The 21546-nt window shown below is 43.1% G+C and overlaps 1 protein-coding gene and 1 long non-coding RNA gene across 3 annotated transcripts in view; one reads left to right on the top strand and one right to left on the bottom strand.

Moving 5' to 3' along the window:
• Positions 1–21546, bottom strand: part of LOC144322633 (uncharacterized) — a 47325-nt gene that overhangs the window by 9190 nt on the left and 16589 nt on the right. Inside the window, exons 2-3 of one of the 2 annotated variants that reach the window (XR_013388286.1) lie at positions 17658–17794; positions 666–755 (exon numbers count right to left, since the gene is read on the bottom strand). This is a non-coding gene — a long non-coding RNA (uncharacterized LOC144322633). The remainder of the gene's footprint in view (positions 1–665; positions 756–17657; positions 17795–21546) is intronic. The other variant, XR_013388287.1, reaches the window with a different exon arrangement.
• FRRS1L (ferric chelate reductase 1 like) overlaps positions 1–21546 on the top strand; it is a 29660-nt gene that overhangs the window by 1771 nt on the left and 6343 nt on the right. The window contains exons 2-4 of the mRNA XM_077912848.1: positions 11385–11469; positions 13664–13802; positions 17692–17938. Of these exons, the coding sequence (XP_077768974.1) occupies positions 11385–11469; positions 13664–13802; positions 17692–17938 (471 nt within the window). The remainder of the gene's footprint in view (positions 1–11384; positions 11470–13663; positions 13803–17691; positions 17939–21546) is intronic.

Raw genomic sequence — 21546 nt, 5'->3', positions numbered from 1 at the left:
TTGTTTTTGGGTTTTTTTTCCTCCCATGAGTCTGACTGGTCTGGGCAGTTGGGACAGCCCTATTTTACAAGGTCATCAGGCAACCCAGGTGCCTTCCATCTTGTTCCCCATCCAGTAAAGCTTTGTCCTTGTCTGTGTGGTAGAAGATGGGTTGCCTATGTGGCCTTGTTCAAGCTTGAGGAAAGGTGGGATGCCTGGGTGGCTCAGCGGTTGGGCATCTGCCTTTGGCTCAGGGTGTGGTCCTGGAGACCCGGGATCGAGTCCCACATCGGGCTCCCTGTAGGGAGCCTGCTTCTCCCCCTGCCTATGTCTCTGCCTCTCTCTCTCTCTGTGTGTGTGTGTGTGTGTCTCATGAATAAATAAATAAAATCTTTTAAAAAAATATTGAGGAAAGGAGAAAGAGGAAACTAAGAACAAGCAATTACCTTTGAGGCTGGTTGCACAGATCACTGCTGTTCACATTCCTTTGGCAAGGATATAATTCCATGACCTAGCTGCAAGAGAGGCTGAGAAATGTAGGCTTCCAGCTGGGGGGCCATGTGGCCAGGGAGGTGGAGAGACAGGGGAGGGGTGAGGGGGTGAGGATGGCAAGCAGAAGCAGCATCTATCACTCTGGAAAAGAATAAATGTTTCAAAGCCCATCTGGTTCCCAAAGGATCGAATACCTGTTTATTCTGTTCGTGCTCAGCCCAGCACACTGCCAGGTGACTCACACGTGATGCCTGAGAGCTCATGTCCTCATCGGGCGGACGGACCTAACAAAGGGAGGAAAGAAGGTCAGATGTTCTGTATCCAGTTGTACGTACGGAGAGAATGAAGTTAGTTGTAGAGTCCAGACGGTTTTATGAACACGGACCCCAGGTGGCTGCAGACGTAAGGAAGGCTTTATAGAGTTGAGCTAGGAGGTATGAAAGACTTTGATGAGCTAGAAGACAGGACATTTAGGTGAGATGCTCCCCCCTCCTCCCAGGCAGCAGGGCTTGCAGGGTGTGTACAAATCCCTGGTTTGCCTGCTTGCCCTTCTCACCCATTTTGCACATTCAGCCTGAAGCTCAGTTCTAACCCCCAGAAATCCACGATGGTTCCAACCTGCACACTGGATGAAGCTTCAACTCCTTTATCTGGAACTTTCTCTTTGGCTCAACTTCCTTTTATAGCCCTCTCTTACTCCTCCCCTTCACTCTCCCTGGGGTTTCACTGTCCTTTCGCCTGTCTAGCACTTTCACCTATCTTCAAATGCAGATCCTACAGCCAGCTGGTGGGTGCTAGTTGGGGATGCTTGTGGGCTGACCTTCTCAGGGGCAGCCCCTCCGCTAGATTCCTTTGGGCCTCGGTTGTAGTGCTGTGGATCCTGAATAGAGACTTTCTCAAGATCCTTAGAAATAATCAGTGACATTGCCTTAAAAGGGTTACAGCCAGAGAGGGAGAAGCAGAACCGGGAAATGTCCCAGGTGGATGTTGTAACCCAGAAAGCCATGGGAACACTAGCAGTGTCCCTAGCCATGGTGAGGCCTAATAGCGTGAGGCTGCAAAATAATTGATGGATTCAGGAGATTAGAGGTGAATTTTCCTGGGATAAATTCAGTGGAGAAAGGAAGGACCCTGATTGATTTTGAAGGAAGTGGCAAGTAAAGAGGTAGAAATAGTGCATTTAAAATACTCTATTGGTACAAATGAGACTGTCTTTTTCTAGTGATTGGGCTACTTGTTTCCTCTATGCAGGGTACCCTCTTCTCAGGTTCAAAGTAGACAACTAACTGAGTTTTCAATGAAAAGATGGTCTGGTACTATGTAAATTTATTTATTCATTTATTTATTTTTTAAATATTTTATTTGTTCATGAGAGACACAGAAAGAGGCAGAGATGCAGGCAGAAGGAGAAGCAGGCTCCATGCAGGGAGCCTGGTGTGGGACTAGATCCCGGGACTCCAGGATCAGGCCCTGAGCCAAAGGCAGATGCTCAACTGCTCGGCCACCCAGGCGTCCTGTAGTATGTAAATTTAAAAAAAGGGGGGGGGGGGAATTAGAATAATGGGGATGGAGAATTCACTGAAACTTTAGGAGAGTCCACTGACCACTACCCACCCTGTCTAGAAACCATTTCTCCAGTGACCTGACCGCCCAAGACTACCCAAAGCCAGAGGCTGAAAACTGGCTAATTTGGTATATTTAATTGCCCCTAAATATGTTCATTTTTAAAAACTTATTTTATATTTTGGTTTAACGATGCTAAGTGGGGTTTTTTGGTGAGTTGTTATTTGGAGACAGTGTGAAGAGGTGGGGGTGGGGTGGGCAGAGGGAGAGAGAGAGAGAATCTTAAGCAGGTTCTACCTGCAGTGAGGAGCCCGTCACAGGGGCTCCATCTCATGACCCTGAGATCATGACTTGAGCCAAAATCAGGAGTCGGACACTTAACTGACTGACCCACCCAGGCCCCCATTAACTGTGTTATATTTCAGAATTCTTAGCGGTTCCCACTGTCTTAACCTATACCTCTCATCCTTACATTCCTAACTCCACTGCCACCTCTTTCAGGGAGCCTTCCTGGATTTCCTCCTTTCCCATCCCCTGCCACTAAGCAAGGATGTTGTCTCACACCGTACAATCTAGCCCCGCTCTTGACCCTATTGGCTCTCTATGGTTAAGAGTTTGGATAGGGTGCTAATGCTTGAATCCTACCATTCATACCTCTTCCTCTTGAGGCTCTTAACACGGAATCTATATATCCAGAACAACAGAATGTAAAACAGATTACTTTGTGATTATGGGCAAATATTCTATTCTGAAGGTTCTTTGAAAAAACTGAATTGGATGTTTTTGGCTTAGTGTTACATCCCAGGTAAAGCCTCCTGCTCTCTTTTCCCTGCCGTGAAGATCTCTACAAACCCTGAAGCCTTACCAGCCTGCCGTATGGAGGGTGGTAACTGACTCGCCATACCCTGCCTTGGCAGGAAAAGAGGAAACATATTCATGATTGCTTATCTCTAAGGCACAGTGATCTGGCCACTTGTAAAATGTGGCCCATTTCTGAGCATCGGGTTTTGACCACAATTTTTCCTACTTGGGAAAGAGCTAGTAAGACAGTAAAGAGAAGAACAGAACTTGGGGAAAGGGCACGGACTCCTTCATCTACCTGTGTTCTTCCTACACGTACCATGTAATGTATAGGGATACCTAACTCGTCACTCTGCCAACCTGGAAGTTCTTTAAAGGTTAATAACCTCTATCTGAATGATCTATATATTCTCCATGATTGTAGTCTGATGATAACACTAAATGGGGCTCACTTTTAATATATACTTACTGTGCATCAGGTATGGTTCTAAGTTCCTTATACATATTAACTTTTTAAAAAAGATTTTATTTATTTATTCATGAGAGACCCAGAGAGAGAGGCAGAGACACAGATAGAGGGAGAGGCAGGCTTCATGCAGGGAGCCCAATGCAGGACTCGATCCCAGGACCCCGGGATCACGCCCTGAGCTGAAGGCAGGCGTTCAACCCTGAGCCACCCAGGGGCTCCTTTATCCATATTAACTTTCATTCTGACAGCAAACTGATGTCGATGCCCTTTAGCCTGACTGAGAGTTCAAAAATCTGACCCACGGAAAATTTAAATATCTTAGCTAAAGCCACATAGCTAGAAAGTTAGCAGGAAACTACATAGATTTGTTGATTGACTTTATGGATAAGGTGGCACAGGGTGGCCACCTCTTTGGAGCAGAGGGTCCCTGTTGATCTGCAATAGGAAATACAGTGGGACGGGCTGAATGAGGTATTTTTGTGTGCAAACTTGAGCAAAGGGGTTCGGGATCGATGAGGTTGGGCGATTAGCGTGGGGAAGCGTGGGTTCCCACCTGCTGGACTGCTGTGGTGAAACCCAAATAGTGGGACATCCAGGTGGCTCAGCGGTTGAGCGCCTGCCTTCAGCCCAGGGAGTGATCCCGGGGTCCAGGGATTGAGTCCCACATGGTGCTCCCTGCATGGAGCCTGCCTCTCTCTCTCTGCCTATGTCTCTGCCCCTCTATGTGTGTGTCTCTCATGAATAAATAAAATCTTTTAAAAAGCAAGCAAGCAAGCAAGCAAGCAAGCTGAATGGCTATTTGCCTGTGTGGGGAGCATTACATATTTTATACTTTCTGAAGCCCCTTGCCATTTTTACTTCATTCTATGACTCTGATAAGCAGAAGCAACGATTCAGGCAGTTCAGAAAGAGAAAGAGGCTGGTGCAGTAGTCTTCAGATTTGAACAGACATCTGCTGGTTAAAACTTTAAGGAATCAAGTACTAAATTAATACCTGAGGGCTGTGAGCCAAGCAGTCAATTAGAAGCAATAAATAGCGAACCAGAAGCCATTAACCACCCAGCAGAGTATGGCAGGACAGGCCCAAGGAACTGCAGAAGAGGAATATATCGTGTCTGTGAATTAGACAAGAGAGGAAACCACAAATATTCACCAATTGATGGATATTTGGGTTATTCCCCACTTGGGGCTATTATAAATAATGCTGCCATGAACATCTGTGTACAAGTTTTTGTGTGAATATATGTTTTTTTTCTCTCCGATATGAGTATTTACATGGAAAATTGGAAAGAATTAACAAACAGATACATAATCAAGAGATCGCAGTAAGGTCACCATAAACAAGATTAGCATGTGTAAACCAAAAGCTCTCTTCTTCTTTAGCAACAATAAGCTAGAAAATGTCAAAACAAGATACTATTTAAAATAGCAACTGAGGGCGCCCAGGTGGCTCAGCGGTTTAGCGCCTGCCTTCAGCCCAGTGTGTGATCCTGGAGACCCAGGGTCGAGTCCCACATCAGGCTCCCTGCATGGAGCCTGCTTCTCCCTCTGCCTGTGTCTCTGCCTCTCCATCTGTCTCTCTCTGTCTCTCATGAATAAATAAATAACATCTTTAAAAATAAATAAAATAAATAAATAAAATAGCAACCGAAATCCATATAATGTCCAGATTTTGTCTAACAAAGAGTGCCCTGGTCCTGTGTGTAGAAAAAAATGTAACTATTAAGTGATATAAAAAACACAAAGGGGAAATATACTATGATCTTGAAAGGAGTAACTTTGTATTATAAAGAGGTCAGCTCTCTCCCCACTCATCTGTTCATTTAATGCAGTCCCGTATAAGAGCCCAAGAGTATTTGGGGAGAGAACTTGACAAATGAGGATCTATCCTTTGCATGGAAGAATCAAGTTCTATGAATTGCTGGGTTACAAAGCTTAGTATTTCACATAGTGCGATCCTGGCTCAGGAACAGTCAAAAAAAAAAAAAAAAAAACAAAGAAGAAAATCCAGAAATAGACCTATATTCCTATGAGAACCAGTAAGTTGAGGTGTCATCATAAATCGTGTTATTTAGTAAATGATGTTGAGAAAAATTGAGTCCATGTAAGGAGAAAAATAAAACTGTTTTCTTCACATCATAGAAAACCATAAATTCTAAATGCATCAGGTCTAAATTGAAAAGAGTACTACAAAGTTAATAAATAAATGTGTAGGGAAAGATCTTCGTGTCCTTAGAATGGAGATTCATCTCTTAGGCAAGACTCTAACAGCACAAACCAAAAGAAGAAAAATTATTTCCTCAACTACATCACATTTAAAGATTTGAGTCCAGGGAAGAATATCATTGAAAAAAGTAAGATTGGTGGCAGACTAGAAGGGTGGGGGTGGGGGGGGAAATGCAGCATCAGAAACCACCAGTGAGTTGATATCTGGAATACACATAAACTCCCATAAGAGAGACTGAAAATGAAGTTTAAAAGAGAAGCGCAAAATAATAAAATAAAAAATAAAATAAATAAAAAAGTGTAAAGATTATGTGTATACACGTCATAGAAAAGGAAACCCAAGCGGCTCATGCAAAATATGAAGAGATGTTTAACCGTGCTAGTACCTGGGGAAATAGAAATAAAAATACTGAGAATGTCGGATGGTATCCAGTACAGGCAAGAATGTGGGGAAATAGGAGCCTCATGTACTATGAATGAGATTATAAACTGGTGCTGGTAGTCTGAATCCTAATCTTACTGAGCTTTGTGGAATTAAAGATGGGAACTAGCTATTGCTCTCTGGGGTTTACTGAAACAAATCAAAAACCTCTTGCATATGTCTACGAGAAACATATGTAAGGCAGTTCCTCTCATTATTGGACAAAGCAAACATTGAAGGCATTTTAAACATTAAGGCAATGGGGAGGTTATTTCAAAACCTGTGTTTATATGCACATCACAGAATGCTATTCAATCAGGAGTAATAAGAGGTCTCACGTTTACATATAGGGATAGATTTCCAAAGGAAAATAAAAATAGTAGAATGAGATTTACTGCACAGTGTCGCTATTCTGCAGCTTAAAAGCATACAAAACCATCTACTTTTCAAGAACACCCATGTCTAAAAATAAACATGAAAAAATTTAAAAAAATAAACATATGGATGGTGGATGGTAAATGAGGCTGGGCTCTTGATACTGCTTTGCTCTGGTGCTTCCAGACCTTGGGCAGGCCTTGGGATGGCCAGTAGAGTGCAGCTGTGGACAGCATGGCAGGGTGGCACTGTTGGCATAGTGAAAAATTGGCCTGGAACCTCAACTTTATTTTTTTTAAAGATTTATATATTTATTTATTCATTCAGAGAGAGAGGGAGAGAGGCAGAGAGAGAAGCGGACCCCATGCAGGGAGCCTGACGTGGGACTCGATCCCGGGTCTCCAGGATCACGCCCTGGGCTGCAGGCGGCGCTAAACCGCTGCGCCACTGGGGCTACCTGAACCTCAACTTTAGATCCAGGTTCTGGTGAAGGCACTTTGTTGATTATTTTATAAGGTAATCATGCAGGACTTTCAGGATGGTGTTGTTGGGAATACGAAAGGATTTTTGCAACAGGGCAGGACCTGATCCTGGGCAGGTGGAGTTCCGTGCCCTAGGAGGAGCTAGCAGAGATGAGAAGCTTACCTCCCAACCCCATGTTGTCTGGTACCCATTATTACTAGTGTGTGCTTTCCGTTTATCATGGTAAAATATTGCTTTTCTAAGATATATGTGTCAGAGTGCTCATTTTGTTAAAACCTGCAGCCTTTGCAGAAGGATGTGCATAAAATACTCCAGACCAGGAGGAAAGTGGGTTTAGGCAAGGATTAGGGTGAAATAGAAGATGAGCTTTGTATAGACTCCTATGAATGTCCCATAAACCAAGAAATGTCATCAATTTAATTTGGTGCACCTACATACTTAAAGATTAAAATTCTGCCATCAAGATAATTTTCCGGTAAAATTGTACAGTGCGTGTAAAACATCCTGTTGGACGACACTATTCTCTAGCTTGTTATCGAGATAACGGCTAATAAGGTACAGTCTGCAAATCCATTGTGTAGGTATTCAAGGATTAATCAATTTAGTCTCTCTCCAACAAGATCCAATCAGAAAAATAAATCATTTCTAGGCTTTTTTTTTTTTTTTTTTTTAAACAGGATGACCAGCCCAGGAGCTATCTAAGTAGGTGTCGGGGCATGGGAGAAGCAAAAAGGAGCACAGAGAGAGTAACTGTGAGAAGCAGCTGCCACCACCCCTGGGCCTGGGGTGGTGAGAGGGGTCTGGGCACAGAGAAGGACTTGAGGCTGTAAGAATCTAGAAGCTCAGACAAGAGACCCCCGCAAAAACTCCAACCCATTCTCTGAGAATGGGGCTCCCCACCCAGTGGCTGTTGGTTCCTTTGAGGGCATGACAAGGCTGGTTATGGGAGTCTAGATAAAAAGCCAGAAGCCGGAACCAACTGGCCACTGCAAGGATGAAGCAGAAGTGCCCGGACTTGTATAGTGGACAGCAATCCAATTGGAAGGGATGGTCTTCCTGCCTCCTGCCTCCTAGCCTCCCTCCAGTGCTTCCTTTTGGCAGAGCCTAGCCAGCTGGCAAAGGAGAAATGTGGTTTGCAGAGAATTCAGCCCATCAGAGAGTTGGCTATAGAAGGCTGGGTTCTCAGAGACAAGAGCTTAAATACTGGCACATGATCCAAACTAAATTTATGCCAAATCATTTAAATTCAGGGGAAAAGTGTTATATTGCTGCGCTTAATATTTTTCTGCCAACACCAACTAGTATAGTGCAATTAATTTCTGGTGCTAATAACCCAGAGCTAGCACAGACCCCCCTCAAGCTAAAAGGGGTGGTCCATCACAAGACTGCTCTCACTTAAGATCAACTGGCTGCAGATCTTGGGGCTACCCACAACGCCCCTCGGATTCTGTGATTCACTAGAATGTTTCACAGAGTTCAGGAAAGCACTGTACTTGCTATAAAGGATACAATTCAGGGAGAGCTGGTGAAGACACACTAGAGTAAAGTCCTGGGGGGGTCTCCCAAATGCAGAGTTTCTGCCCTCTTCTCATGGAATCAGGCCTTGTCGCCCTCCCTGGTATTAGTTTGTTCACCAGCCAGGAAGCGGTGCTGAGCTTATGTCCAGAGTTTCGATTGGGGTCTCATTACATAGGGATTATTGATTTAATCACTGGCTACATAATTAAATGCAATCCCCAGCCTCCCTCCCCTCCCAAGTAGCTGACAGCCCCAAACCTCTAGTCACATGGTTGGTTTTTCTGGTGACCAGCCCCCAATCCTGAGTCATCTTCCGTCTTAGCATAAGCTCAGGTGTGATCCCAAGGGGCTCAGGAATCACGAAGACAGTCTGCTGGGAAATTCCAAGGATTTGGAGCCTCTCTCACCCTCTCTCCAGGGACCAGGGACACAAACCAGTCAAATTCTTTATTACACAACACCTTACAAAACAAGAGAAAAATATACCCCAATGCATCTGGCAAAACAAGTTCTCATTCCAAGTTTTAGAAGCAGATGAGAGAATAGGAAATTAGTGCTAGAAAAGCCCCGAGAAGCCATTTGCCAATGCTAATAAGGTAGTTTGGTACATTTATAAGTGAGTTTTGTTCCAAAGCTTGCTCTTAATTTAGAATTTAGAAACCCATTCTTTTAGAGATGATCTTATCCTATGGTTACTAGTTCTCAATCCAGTTTATAAAACTTAATAGTAATAGTAATCCAATATTAATAATAACTGGCGTTTATTGTGATGGAATTCTGCTGTATGCCAGTGCGTTATTTTAGGTGCTGGGAAATGGTAAGGATAACAGGAAAAGATGGGGAAATTGAGAAGCTACATTATAAGAGATCGTCTTTTTCATTTACCTATAGAATTTTTTTTTACTTATGTATTTATTTGAGAGAGAGTGTGTGAGCAAGAGGGGCAGAGGGAGAAAGAGAATCTCAAGCAGACTCTCAGGTGAGCATGGAGCCCGAGGCAGGGCTTCATCTCAAGACCCTGAGATCATGACCTGAGTTGAAACCAAGAGTTGGACACTCAACTGCCTGAGCCACCCAGGCGCCCCAGTTACCTGTAGAATTTTTATTTTCTTTAATTAAAAAAATTATTTATTAGAGAGAGAGAGAAAGTGAGCATGAACAGGGGGAGAGGCAGAGAGAGATGGAGAAGCAGGCTCCCCCTGAGCAGGGAGCCTGACATAGGTCTCATTCCCAGGACCTGGAGCTCATGACCTGAGCCAAAGGCAAATGCTTCACCAACTGAGCCACCCAGGTACCCCTAGAATTGTAAAAACATAACTAGTCATTGCATTCCTGGATAATTATTCTGAGAAAAAAATAGCCTCAGCATGGTAGTGAGAAATCAGAGCATATATGAAGATGCTTAATGTAGTTTGTAGCATTAAGCAGTTGCTCAATAAATGAGAGAAAAACAAAAAACTTGTCCAAGGCAGGACTTAGTCTAGAGTACTGAAGTAGATTTAGGGCTCAGCGTAAAATAAGCATAAAAGTAGAAAAAGTAATGTACTTGGCCCAATTACTTAGAGATAGAAAAAAGCTACTAGGGCTGTATTTTAGCACATGAGCAAGATCTAGGATAGTAGAAATGAACTGTCTCAAGTGTACAGATAAGTGGAAACCATGGCCCAGTGGCTTTTTTTTTTTTAAGTATAACATGATGTGGGAAACAAAGGCAAAAGAGAAATTAAATTTCCTTACTATTTACAGCTCATTCACAAGTCCTTGACACAGGCAGAATGACATTCCTCTAGGATCTCCGCTGCCTCGATGTTAGTTCTTTACTAAGGCCAACAGTCCCCCAGGACCCTATGAGTCTACTTTAACATATAAAAATTCCTTTGGAAACGTCCTTTATCTCTCCCCCCAAGATATATATTGGCAGTCATCCCCCAAGCATAGAACCCACTGATACACATCTGAAGGGTCTCATGACTGAGTCTTTACTAACTAGTAATAAATGACTTGTTCCTAACAATAGTTGGCCCCCTCAAGGCCCTGAAAACCTTGTTTCCAAAATACAGGAGGTTTGTGCCATCCCTTCGCCCCCATCCCAAGTTGAAAGTGTATAATGGGCCACTCCTCCTGACCCCAGTGCAGCTCTTTCTACCCACGGGTCCTGTTTCTGTGCTTTAAGAAAATCACCTTTATGAACCAAAGATGTCTCAAGCATTCTTTCTTGGCCATTGGCTCCAGACCCCAATGTCTTTCCTGCATCATAATGGAACAAAGTAAACAAAGCCTCAAGTTTATATTTAATTGCCTAATATCTGTGGGTGATTTTGTTTATTCATTTGACAATCATGTAGTCGGTGTCCAGTGCCAAGCACTACGCTGGACAGAGAACCCAAGATGACTCACGTATGGTTCCTGTGTGCATGGAGTTAACCACGGAGGAGAAAAATCTTGCTGTCACCAACTGGAAGCATAACTCAGGCCTACCTTTCAGTGTGTGGTTGAATGTATCATGATATGAAGTGATCTTACAAGAAAGATACCGAACTGTTAGAAACGATGTGTTTGTAGAATTTAGTGAACTATGAGACTGTCCTATACAGCTTGATGACAAATGCAAGTTCAGAGAAATGGGAAAATCCTATTATCGTGTGTAGGTATAAATGGAAAACCTCTACGATCCAATATACAAATATTTCATTGTTGGTTTTTTCCCCCTCTTAGAGCACAGGTATTGTATGAAAGCTGTGATTTTTGCACTCCCAGGGACGGTGATGAGCCGTGGTTGTTGAAATTATGTCACCTCTCTGCCTCAGGTTCCCTACCTATAAAATGGGGGAAAGGCCATATATTCTCAGTTAGCATGTAAGTCTGGCTCAAAGATGTGTGTGCCCTAGACCCTCCCCTCAGGAAGAGGGTAATGAGGCTTACACAAAGCCCTCTTCTGAGGCCCTAAACATTCCTGGACATGTGTGTTTGAAAATAGTCAACCTATTAAAAAGAAAAATTTCTCCTCAGGAAAGCTGTCACTGGATTTTCTAACCATTGTTTATTCTCACCATCTAGGTTATCCTTTCCCTACCGCTCCTCCTGTGGATCCATTTGCCAAAATCAAAGTGGATGACTGTGGAAAAACTAAGGGATGCTTTAGGTTGGTAGATCCGTGAGTTGGATAACTTGAAGGCTAAGGAACTGATTTACTTCTCAAGGTGGTATTTAAATCGCATACAGCTCATTCTAATCAGGGCCCTGCACCCCCTCAAAGCTTCAGCAGGGATGTGGCCTGTTTCAAATGGCCACCCCTGTATTCAGTCTTAGAGGCCATATGCTCTAGAAGGCTACTGGTCACTGGAACATTCTTGTCTGCTATTGACCCAAGTATCTACTCCTAATTAATTGGCTATATGAAAAAGAATCACATGGCACAAGCTATATTTTATTAGGGCTGTGAGTGGGACAGACCATGATAGTAGACACGTCTAAGACCCAATGCCTTCTCAATTAAGTCATGACTTCGGGATCTCTGGATAATACTAACTAGTCCTTGAACACGGGTTATTGTAGCTAGCTTGTTATCTCTGGTTTAGTGACTCCCTACGTGATTGCTAGCAGTGTTCTATTAAAGCATAATGGGGTGAGCTAGCGAACACTAGTATAGACAGCTCTTTTTTTGTTGGAAAAGCTGCCTCCTCTTTGAAATTGTTATTTCCTAAAATAAATTGCCCTTGAGTAAAGGTCATGGTGGCCACGGTACTGAAAGTTTTTAATTTTCTTTTGTTCAACGCTCAAGGTCTAATGAGAAAAACTTGAACAAAGGGGTTTTGAGTTCTCTTTGGATTACGAGGGTATTTTTAAGGAATTTTTTTTAAGATTGTATTTATTTGAGAGAGAGAGAGCACGAGTGAGGGGAAGGAGGAGGGAGAAAGAAAAGCAGACTCCTCGCTGAGCAGAAAGCCTGATGCAGTGCTTGATCCCAGGATGCTGGGAGCATGACCTGAGCTGAAAGCAGACGTTTAACCAACTGAGCCACCCAGGCACCCCTCCAAGGAATTTTTAAGAATCCAAATAATACAATTATTGAGGAAGATGGCCAGCAATGTTAAGTCTGGTGATTGGGGGACATTTTCAAAAAAAGAAGGAATTTCAGTACCTGCTGGCTTCAGGGTGACTTACTTTCTGGCCCACTCACTCTTCCTGTAGCTTTCCCTTACTTCCATCCAGCATTTTCACCGTGTTCTGCGTTGTCCTGAGCTTACATCTCTTCCCAGCCATTCAGGGTACCTGCCAGCCTGGTGGCATGTGCCTACAGATACCTTCCACCTGACCTTCGATTGTCTCACCCATTGCTACAGGGTTCTGTTATTTGGAAAATGGCGTAAAACAACCTTCCTCCACTAGACCTTTCTGATTTTAAAGGATCCACAAGTCCTCTGTAAAGAAAATTTAAATCTGTGTTTCCATTTCATTCATGCTTCTTAAAAAGATTAATGTTTGCATAATCTGATTATCTGGATAACCAGTTTATACTGCTCTGTACTCTACAGTCCCAATTTGTAATTATGTTAGCACCAAGTAGCCCAATAGAGCAAAGGCAGATTTTATAAATCAACGATGCGTTCATGCTCAGTGAATACCAGATGAGGTTTCATTTCATGTGTCGTATGTATGAGGGTTTTACAGCAGTTCAAACAGATTAAAGTGGAGGGAGGTGGAATCGTAATCGTAGTTAGTAGTAAGAACGAGCTCAACCAAGAGATCCCGCACAGTGTAGTCAGAGAGACCCCATGCAGGTAAGCAAAATCTGCCTTCAGTAAAACGACATCATCCATCACATGAATGCTGAGAACTTAAATGCTCCGGGTTTTGTAGTTTATATTTAATTTGTATGTTTTTGTTAATTTAGCTGTGTTAAAATGTCTAAGTAAAAAGAAATTGGTGTACATTTAATTCACAAAGACAGCTTATTAGTTTATTCACTCGGAGAATTTCTGCCTCTGAAAGGGATTCTGAAATGATTCAGTAATAAGTAATATCTGAGAAAACTCTGAAATAATGCTGAGAACCCTGGTTGCACGTGAGGCCCACGTGCAAGTCCTGTTGCAGCTACTGACTCAACCACGCAAGCAATCCCCTTCCCATCTCTGGTCCTCAGGTTGTATGTAGATAAAAAGGAGCAGATACTCTCCACGGTCTCTCCCGAGTGAAATTGTGGTTTTCAGATCCCTGGTAGCAAAGAGCTAATTTATGTGATAATCTTGCTTCACTATGCCTAACATATTGTTGCCTTCGTAATGTATTGTGAATAAGTAGATGAAGCAGCAGTGCTGTTTTGATACATCCTCTAGATATGGCAAACCGGGCTGCAATGCGGAGACCTGTGACTACTTCCTTAGCTACCGGATGATAGGGGCTGATGTGGAATTTGAGCTGAGTGCTGACACAGATGGTTGGGTAGCAGTTGGATTCTCTTCAGACAAGAAAATGGTAAGATGCAAATCATGATAAGAGATGATTTTTTTTTTCCCCTTTAGTTTGCTGTGCTACTTTAGATTTTGGAGAATGGGCATGGTTTCTCCAAGCTACCATGCCTCTGTTAAATGTGTGAATTTCTAGCATTTGATTTTCTTTCTCAAAGCAAAGGAAATAAAGTGATAAAAGCGGCGTAACGATTATATTAGCTGTGGCTCTCTGATTGCAAGTTAAAAAAAATGAAGCTAGCTTAAACAGAAAAGGAAGGGTTGGTTATGGGAATACGAGGTATCTTGTGGTGCCTGGGTTTATTAGTTATTATGGCAGTAATGCTGCAAGGAGAGCTTCCAAAACCACATGGCTTATAAGCATTTATTTCTTGCCCACATGTGTGTGAATTGGACAGGGTTCAGCTGGGCTTGGCTCCAGCCCATGAATTGGATTCGGGCTTTTTCTAATCATTCTGGAACCAGCAGCTTAACAGGGCATGTTGTTTTCATGGCAGAGACAGAAGGGCAAGAGCCCTCCAAGCCTATTTCAAACCTCTGCTCACATCATATCTGCTAACATTCCATTGCTCAAAGTAAATCACACGGCCAAGGCCAGAATGAAGGGAGAGGGAATTTCACTCCCCTTCCCAAGAGGCCCTGTGAAGGTGTGGGGATATAACACTCCTACCAGGGAATGAAGCAGTAAGGCCAACAATTCAGTCTTCTGCAGTACGCATAGGCAAGAACACATCTGGACCTCAGAAAAACCAGGGACCAGGACCAGGACGGGTGTCTGGATCCCAAGCAGCTGTCCATCTCTTACCTCTGCTCTTTCTGTGCCTCTGCTATGCTCTTCCCTCCTCCCACCATTTGCCATCTCACTGTGGCAGCCTGATTCCCAGACAGCCAGACTTTCTTGGGCCTCTGTACCTTTGCACATGCTTCTGCTCTGCCAAGAGGAGCCTCCTTCTTCTCTTCACCTGGCCTGTCTTGAGGCTCCTGCAATGACAGGAGGTCAGCTCAGATAGGCTAGCAGCAGTGGGAGTGGTGAGAAGTGCTCAGATCTGGGATATCTTTTGAAGGCAGCGCTGACTGTGTTCACTTATGGATTGTTGATGGGTTGTAGGTGGGTGTTAAGTAGAGACTGGAGGATCAGGCTATGCAGTCAGAACTCCAGTGACTTTGTTCTTGGAAAGGTCACCAAAAGAATGAGCTGCTACCGAAGCCAGTCCAGGCAGTAAGACAATGGGCCTAACTGGTAAGACTGCATGGATGTGAATCTGTATCTCTTGTCTCCCACTTTAGGGTCAGTGAGAGGAACAGCAGGTGTGTGCCATCCCAGAAACTGGCTTGCAATGCAATTGACCATTTCCCGTCCTAGAATGCATTTGCACCCATAGTGCAGCTTTTAAGATTAGGGCACTCAGAGGAGGGAGGTTGAGTAAGACATGTTCTAATTTTATGTTTGGCTTTTTTTCAAAAAAGATTGATTTATTTATTTTAGAGAGCGCAAGTGGGGGGAGGGGGGAGGGAGAGTGAGAATCCTCAAGCAGACTCCCCGCTGAGCATGGATCCTGACTTGGGACTCTATCCCAGGACCCTGAGATCATGACCCGAACCAGCTTAACAATAACCCACAACCCTCGGACCAACTCATGACCTGAACCAAAACCAAGAGTTGGATGCTTGACTGACTGAGCCACTCAGGCACCTCTATGTTTGACATTTTGCTATCTGAAGGCTTTTTTTTTTTTTTTAAAGATTTTATTTATTTATTCATGAGAGACCAGAGAGAGAGAGAGAGAGAGAGAGAGGCAGAGACACAGGCAGAGGGAGAAGCAAGCTCCACGCAGGGAGCCCGATGTGGGACTCTATCCCGGGTCTCCAGGACCGCAACCTGGGCTGAAGATGGCGCTAAACCACTGAGTCACCCGGGCTGCCCTATCTGAAGGCCTTTAACAGATAAATCTCTCTTTTCTTCTCCTGTTATTCCAAAGAGAAGCACAGCTGAAAATTTTTTCAAAACCAGATGCAAAGGAAAAGCAAAATGGAACTCCTTTTTAATAGTCTTAAACTTTTTTGAAATGGTATATTATTGGGTTTTTTAAAATGAGAACTTTTTTTTTGAGACTTTATTTTTAGAGCAGTTTTAGGTTCACAGCAGAATTGAAACGAGGTACAGAAAATATCCATATGCTCCCTGCCCCACACACGCATAGCCTTCCCCATTATCAGCATCCCCCACAGAATGGTATATTTGTTATAGTTGATGGATGTCTTTAACTTTTTGGACCTGGTTTTTTCTTTTTTAAAAGATTTTATTTTTAAGTAATCTCTATATCCAGAATGGGGCTCGAACCTGCAACCCCGAGATCAAGAGTCTCATGCTCCACCGAGTGAGCCATCCTGGCACCCCATTTTTTTGGACCTGTTTTTATTTTTATTCTTTTTATTTCTTTATTTTTTTAAAGACTTTATTTATTTATTCATGAGAGACACAGAGCAAGAGAAAGAGAAGCAGAGACACAGGCAGAGGGAGAAGCAGGCTCCACGCAGGGAGCCCAATGTGGGACTCCAGGATCACGCCCTGGGCCGAAGGCAGGCGCTAAACCACTGAGCTGCCCAGGGAGCCAGCCCCTGGACCTGTTTTTAAAAAGCTTAAATGTACAGACAACTGCAAGGGCAGTGCAATACATATGCTTCACAAAGATTCACCAAACAACTTTCTTTTTGTTGTGTACAGTGTACAGAATGTAAAGTCTACCATTTTAACCATTAAAAATGTGCACCTCAGTGGCTTCAGTTATGTCCATAGGGTGCAACCATCACCACTATCTACTTCCAGAACTTTTTCTTTTTAAATAATGAGATTTTGCCACATGCTTTATTTCCCCTGCTGTTGCTGCTACTACTTGCTTTTATTTTTATTTTCTGGAAACTTTAGAGATTCAATCTATTTGTTAAATTCAGGAAGTTTAATATTAATATGATAGTATCATTGCCCATTGTGCCAATACTACTTTTTTTTTTGAAAGAGTTTATTCAAGAGAGAGAGAACAAGTGGGAGGAGAGACAGAAGGAGAGGGAGAAGGAGACCCCCCTGAAGAGTGGGGAGCTGAATGCCATGTTCAATCCCAGGACCCCAGGATTATGACCTGAGCCGAAACCAGATGCTTAACTGACTGAACAACCCAGGCATCCCGCCCCCCCAGTACTACTCTTTATAGAAATTCTTATTTCATGAATTAGGATTCTGTCTAGGAACACTATTAGTTGTCATGAATCTTTAGTCTTCTTTATTTTGAAATGATTTCTGGAAAAAAAAGAAAAGAAAAGAAAAGAAATGATTTCTGGGACGCCTGGGTGGCTCAGCGGTTGAGCATCTGCCTTTGGCCCAGGGCGTGATCCCCACATCCTGGGATCGAGTCCCACATTGGGCTTCCTACATGGAGCCTGCTTCTCCCTCTGCCTGTGTCTCTGCCTCTCTCTGTGTGTCTCTCATGAATAAATAAATTAAAAAAAAAAAAAGAAATGATTTCTTAGCCTTTTGTTTTTTTTTATGATATTGGTCTTTTGAAGATTGTAAGTACTTTTTGTAATCCTTTTTTGTAGAATAACTCTCACTTTGGGTTTGATTGTTTCTTCATGATTAGGTTTGGTTTGCATTTTTCAGCAGGAAAACTCAATAGCTGGTGATGTATTTTCTGAATAGCACACTGGGAGGTACCTGATTTCAGCTCTTGTGATGCTAAATTCCATCAATTTGGTTAAAGCTTTTTAAATAAAAAATAATTTTGAGGGGTGGGATTTCAAATTACAGAGGTAATGGATATATCTGAGTGAAATTTCTTCCTAGCAGAGAAGTTTGCAAAAGATGCACCTTTGACTTTTTCCTTCCTTGTTTTTCATGTTAGGGTGGTGATGACGTCATGGCCTGTGTCCACGATGACAATGGCAGAGTCCGCATACAGCACTTCTATAATGTAGGCCAGTGGGCAAAGGAGATCCAGAGAAATCCTGCCAGGGATGAAGAAGGAATCTTTGAGAACAATCGGGTCACCTGCAGATTTAAACGCCCTGTGAACGTTCCCAGAGATGAAACAATTGTCGATCTGCATTTGAGTTGGTATTACCTGTTTGCTTGGGGTCCAGCCATTCAGGGTAAGCTTACATTGTGGCATCTGGATTAAACACCAGGTGCTGTTTTGCTCGTGTTCATTATTTACTGGGCAAGAGAGTGGTCAGCCCTTTGGATAATGTAAAGGGAAGAGGAGATATGATCCTGCCTGTAGGAAATTGTAATGGACTTACTATATACGTGGACATACAAATGGACAGTAATACTCATACATAGCTAGCACGGCACAAGGTAGCGTATGATGAGCTACCGGCTTCATGGAACAGATCATGTGTCTGCTGTATGTGGGGGTATGTGCTGTATTCAATTCTCACAACATTCTCATTTACTCCTCACCACATCCTTGAGAGGTATAGATAGTATCATCCTCATTTTAGAGAGATTAAGGAATTGCTCAAGGCTATACAACTAATTAGTGGAAGAACTAAAATTCAGTCCTAGAACTCACTGACTGCAAAGTCAGTGAGTACTCTTAGCTCCTGTGCTCTAAATCTAAAAAATACAGAACAGGAAAGGGCATCTGGAGACTTCTGCAGAGATGGGCACCAAGCATCTCATTATCATTAGTGTTCACTTTATGACTGTCCTGGTAGTCACACATCCACCAAATTATCCTATAATTTAGCCCATTGCTCCTCAAATTTTAATGTGTACAGGAATTGCCTGGTTGTATCATTAAAATGCAATTTCAGGGACGCCTGGGTGGCTCAAGCGGTTGGGCGTCTGCCTTTGGCTCAGGTTGTGCTCCTGGAGTTCCAGGATCGAGTCCCGCATGGGACTTCTTTATGGTGCCTGCTTCTCCTCCCTCTGCCTATGTCTCTGCCTCTCTCTGTGTCTTATGAATAGATAAATAAAATTTTAAAAAATAAAAAATAAATAAATAAATAAATAAATAAATAAATAAAAATAAAATGCAGTTTCAGTAGGTCTGGGGTGGGACCTGAGATTCTGCATTTCTAACCAGCTTCCCAGTGGATGCTGGTTTATTGACGACCTCACTTTGGGTGGCAAGGCTCTTGAGCAGACCCCGGCAAAGACCCAAGCGTACATTGACGACCTCACTTTGGGTGGCAAGGCTCTTGAGCAGACCCTGTCAAAGACCCAAGCGTATCATTAGACCTTTTGGAGGCTGCCAAAAACAAGTTACATGGTGTCAGCGTTCCTCCTGTCTGATCAAGCCTAACAGCCTAAGCATGGAAGTGAGTTGTTCATGGTCTTTGTAGGAGAACTCATTCCGGCTCCCAGCAATTGAGTCTTTCTCTGCTGTGTGTTCATCAACTCTCAGTTGCCTAATCTGATCTGGGTTGTCTTTTTCTATTCTTCTTTTTCAAAGTGTTTCCAGGGATTGGTCTGGAGATTTTATACCTTTTTTGCCTGTTTTTTTTTTTTTTAATTTTTTATGTATTCATTTTGAGAGAGCAAGCCAGAGCATGAGCAGGGGGGAGGTGCAGAAGGAGAGGGAGAAGCAGGCTCCCTGCTCAACAGGGAGCCTGACGTGGGGCTTGATCTCAGGACCCCCAAGATTGTGACCTGAGCCGAAGGCAGATGCTCAACTGAGCCACCTAAAAGCTGCCTTTTATTGCCTGTTTCTAATTGGAAAAACATTTGGATGCCTCCAGATTTGTGATACCTTTCCCATTTGCTTATTTCCCAAGATCCCAACAATGGATCTGCAGTTATATCTTTGGGTACTTCTAGTACTCACGGAAGTAAATTCTATCTCATCCCGGAAAAATGGACTCATTTAAAATGGTGGGAATTGGAGCCTAAAACTTTAAATTTGAGCATGGGTTTTTCCCGTTGGTAGCAATACCCAGCCTTCATCTGAGTTCTGAACTTCAATTTCTTTGTATCTAAAATGGGGGTGATTGGGGCAGTCCCTGTGGCGCAGCGGTTTAGCGCCGCCTGCAGCCCAGGGTGTGATCCTGGAGACCTGGGATCGAGTCCCACATCAGGCTGCATGGAGCCTGCTTCTCCCTCTGCCTGTGTCTCTGCCTCTCTCTCTCTGTGTTTCTCATGAATAAATAAATAAATAAATCTTAAAAAAAATAAAATAAAATGGGGGTGATGATAATACCGACTTCATAGGATCATTGTGAGCATTAAATGAAAACAAGTATTTGAAGTTCCTTTACAAATTGTAAGGTGCTGTACTTCAGAAAGTCATCGTCTGACATAAATGGAATAATAATAGCCTAATATATTGGGCCCCACTCAAGTCTGATCCCACTTCATCTGATTAGCCCTCCAGGGCTTTGGTTGTTTTCACTGTCCTCAAACAGAACAAGCATATTCCTACCCCATCTACAGGCTTGTATACCCTTTATTGATTAAATACCTCTCTATTGATCAAATACACATTAAGCTAGGGTTTAAAGGGGATATGGGATTAGGTTTCCCTCAAGGGAAGCAGAGATGCATGGTTATGCCTAGGAACCTATGTACATGACCAGTCACCAGGTACATGACCAGGTTAGGTTAGATGGGAGAGGTGAGTGGATCTGTTGAAAGAAAAATTTCTGCCAACCTGAGGACTTGGCATGAGTGGGCACAGATGCTGGAGCAGGGAATTAACATGTCAAATTTGGCAGGGCCTCCCTAGCAGATAGGATTTTTTAAAAAACCCTCACTCTGAGCGCTATTTCCAAGGAAACCTTTGCTCTGAACTCACATGCCTGTAGTCTCCTTAAGCCAAGTTCTATGTGGCTTATTCAGGAGGTCAAGCACTATGAATGGGGTGCATAATAAGTGCACAGCCTTTTTCTCTTTACACATCTAACCAGTTTATAAAAATGTCTCTAGTCCAACCACTTGTTTGGTATCTTAACCCTCCTACCCTCTGTACCATTCCACCTCATTCTGACTCTCAGACCTACAGATGCACACAGAGCACACCCACACACTCTCTGATCTGACCTGGGCAGGCCACCACTTCATCTACCACAGCCAGTGACAGAGCCTGCCATCTCTAAGCAAGCATAGCGTCATCAGAAATGTTGATGATCCGTATATAAAAGGCATATTTGAGGGGAATAAAAATAGTAGCTCTTGCTGTTGAAATCAACATACAGTTTTCCTGATCGTAGGAGTAGGATAAAACTCGTTAGAGACCTTGAAAGTAGGCATTCATACAATACTGAGCAGCAACAAAGTGGGGTGAAATGGAGAGAACAGCACTATTGTTCAGGTAGTGGGAGTGTGGATTCATGAGAGCCAGTCTTTGGAGGTATATTTAGGTCATTTCGATGTTCTTTTGTATTTTTAAAAATATTTTATTTGTTTATTTATTAATGAGAGTCACAGATAGAGAGAGAGGCAGAGACACAGGCAGAGGGAGAAGCAGGCTCCATGCAGGGAGCCTGAGGTGGGACTGGATCCCGGGTCTCCAGGATCACGCCCTGGGCTGAAGGTGGCGCTAAACCGCTGAGCCACCCAAGCTGCCCTGTATTTCTATATATATACAGTTGTGGAGAATTCTGATGATTAGCTCTAATTCCTGATTCCAGATCTTTATAATTTCTACTTATGTATTTGATGCTAAAGACTTGTCTAGTCTTTCTCTTGTTTGCATACAACATTTTAAATCTGTTTTTTTTTTTTTTTAACTGTCCTCTTCCTTCTTTCCTTGAAG

Source organism: Canis aureus, chromosome 10 (assembly GCF_053574225.1).
Source record: "Canis aureus isolate CA01 chromosome 10, VMU_Caureus_v.1.0, whole genome shotgun sequence".
Taxonomy (NCBI): Eukaryota; Metazoa; Chordata; class Mammalia; order Carnivora; family Canidae; genus Canis; species Canis aureus.
Note: the sequence above shows the minus strand (reverse complement) of the source record. Positions and strands in the feature narration are given on the sequence as shown.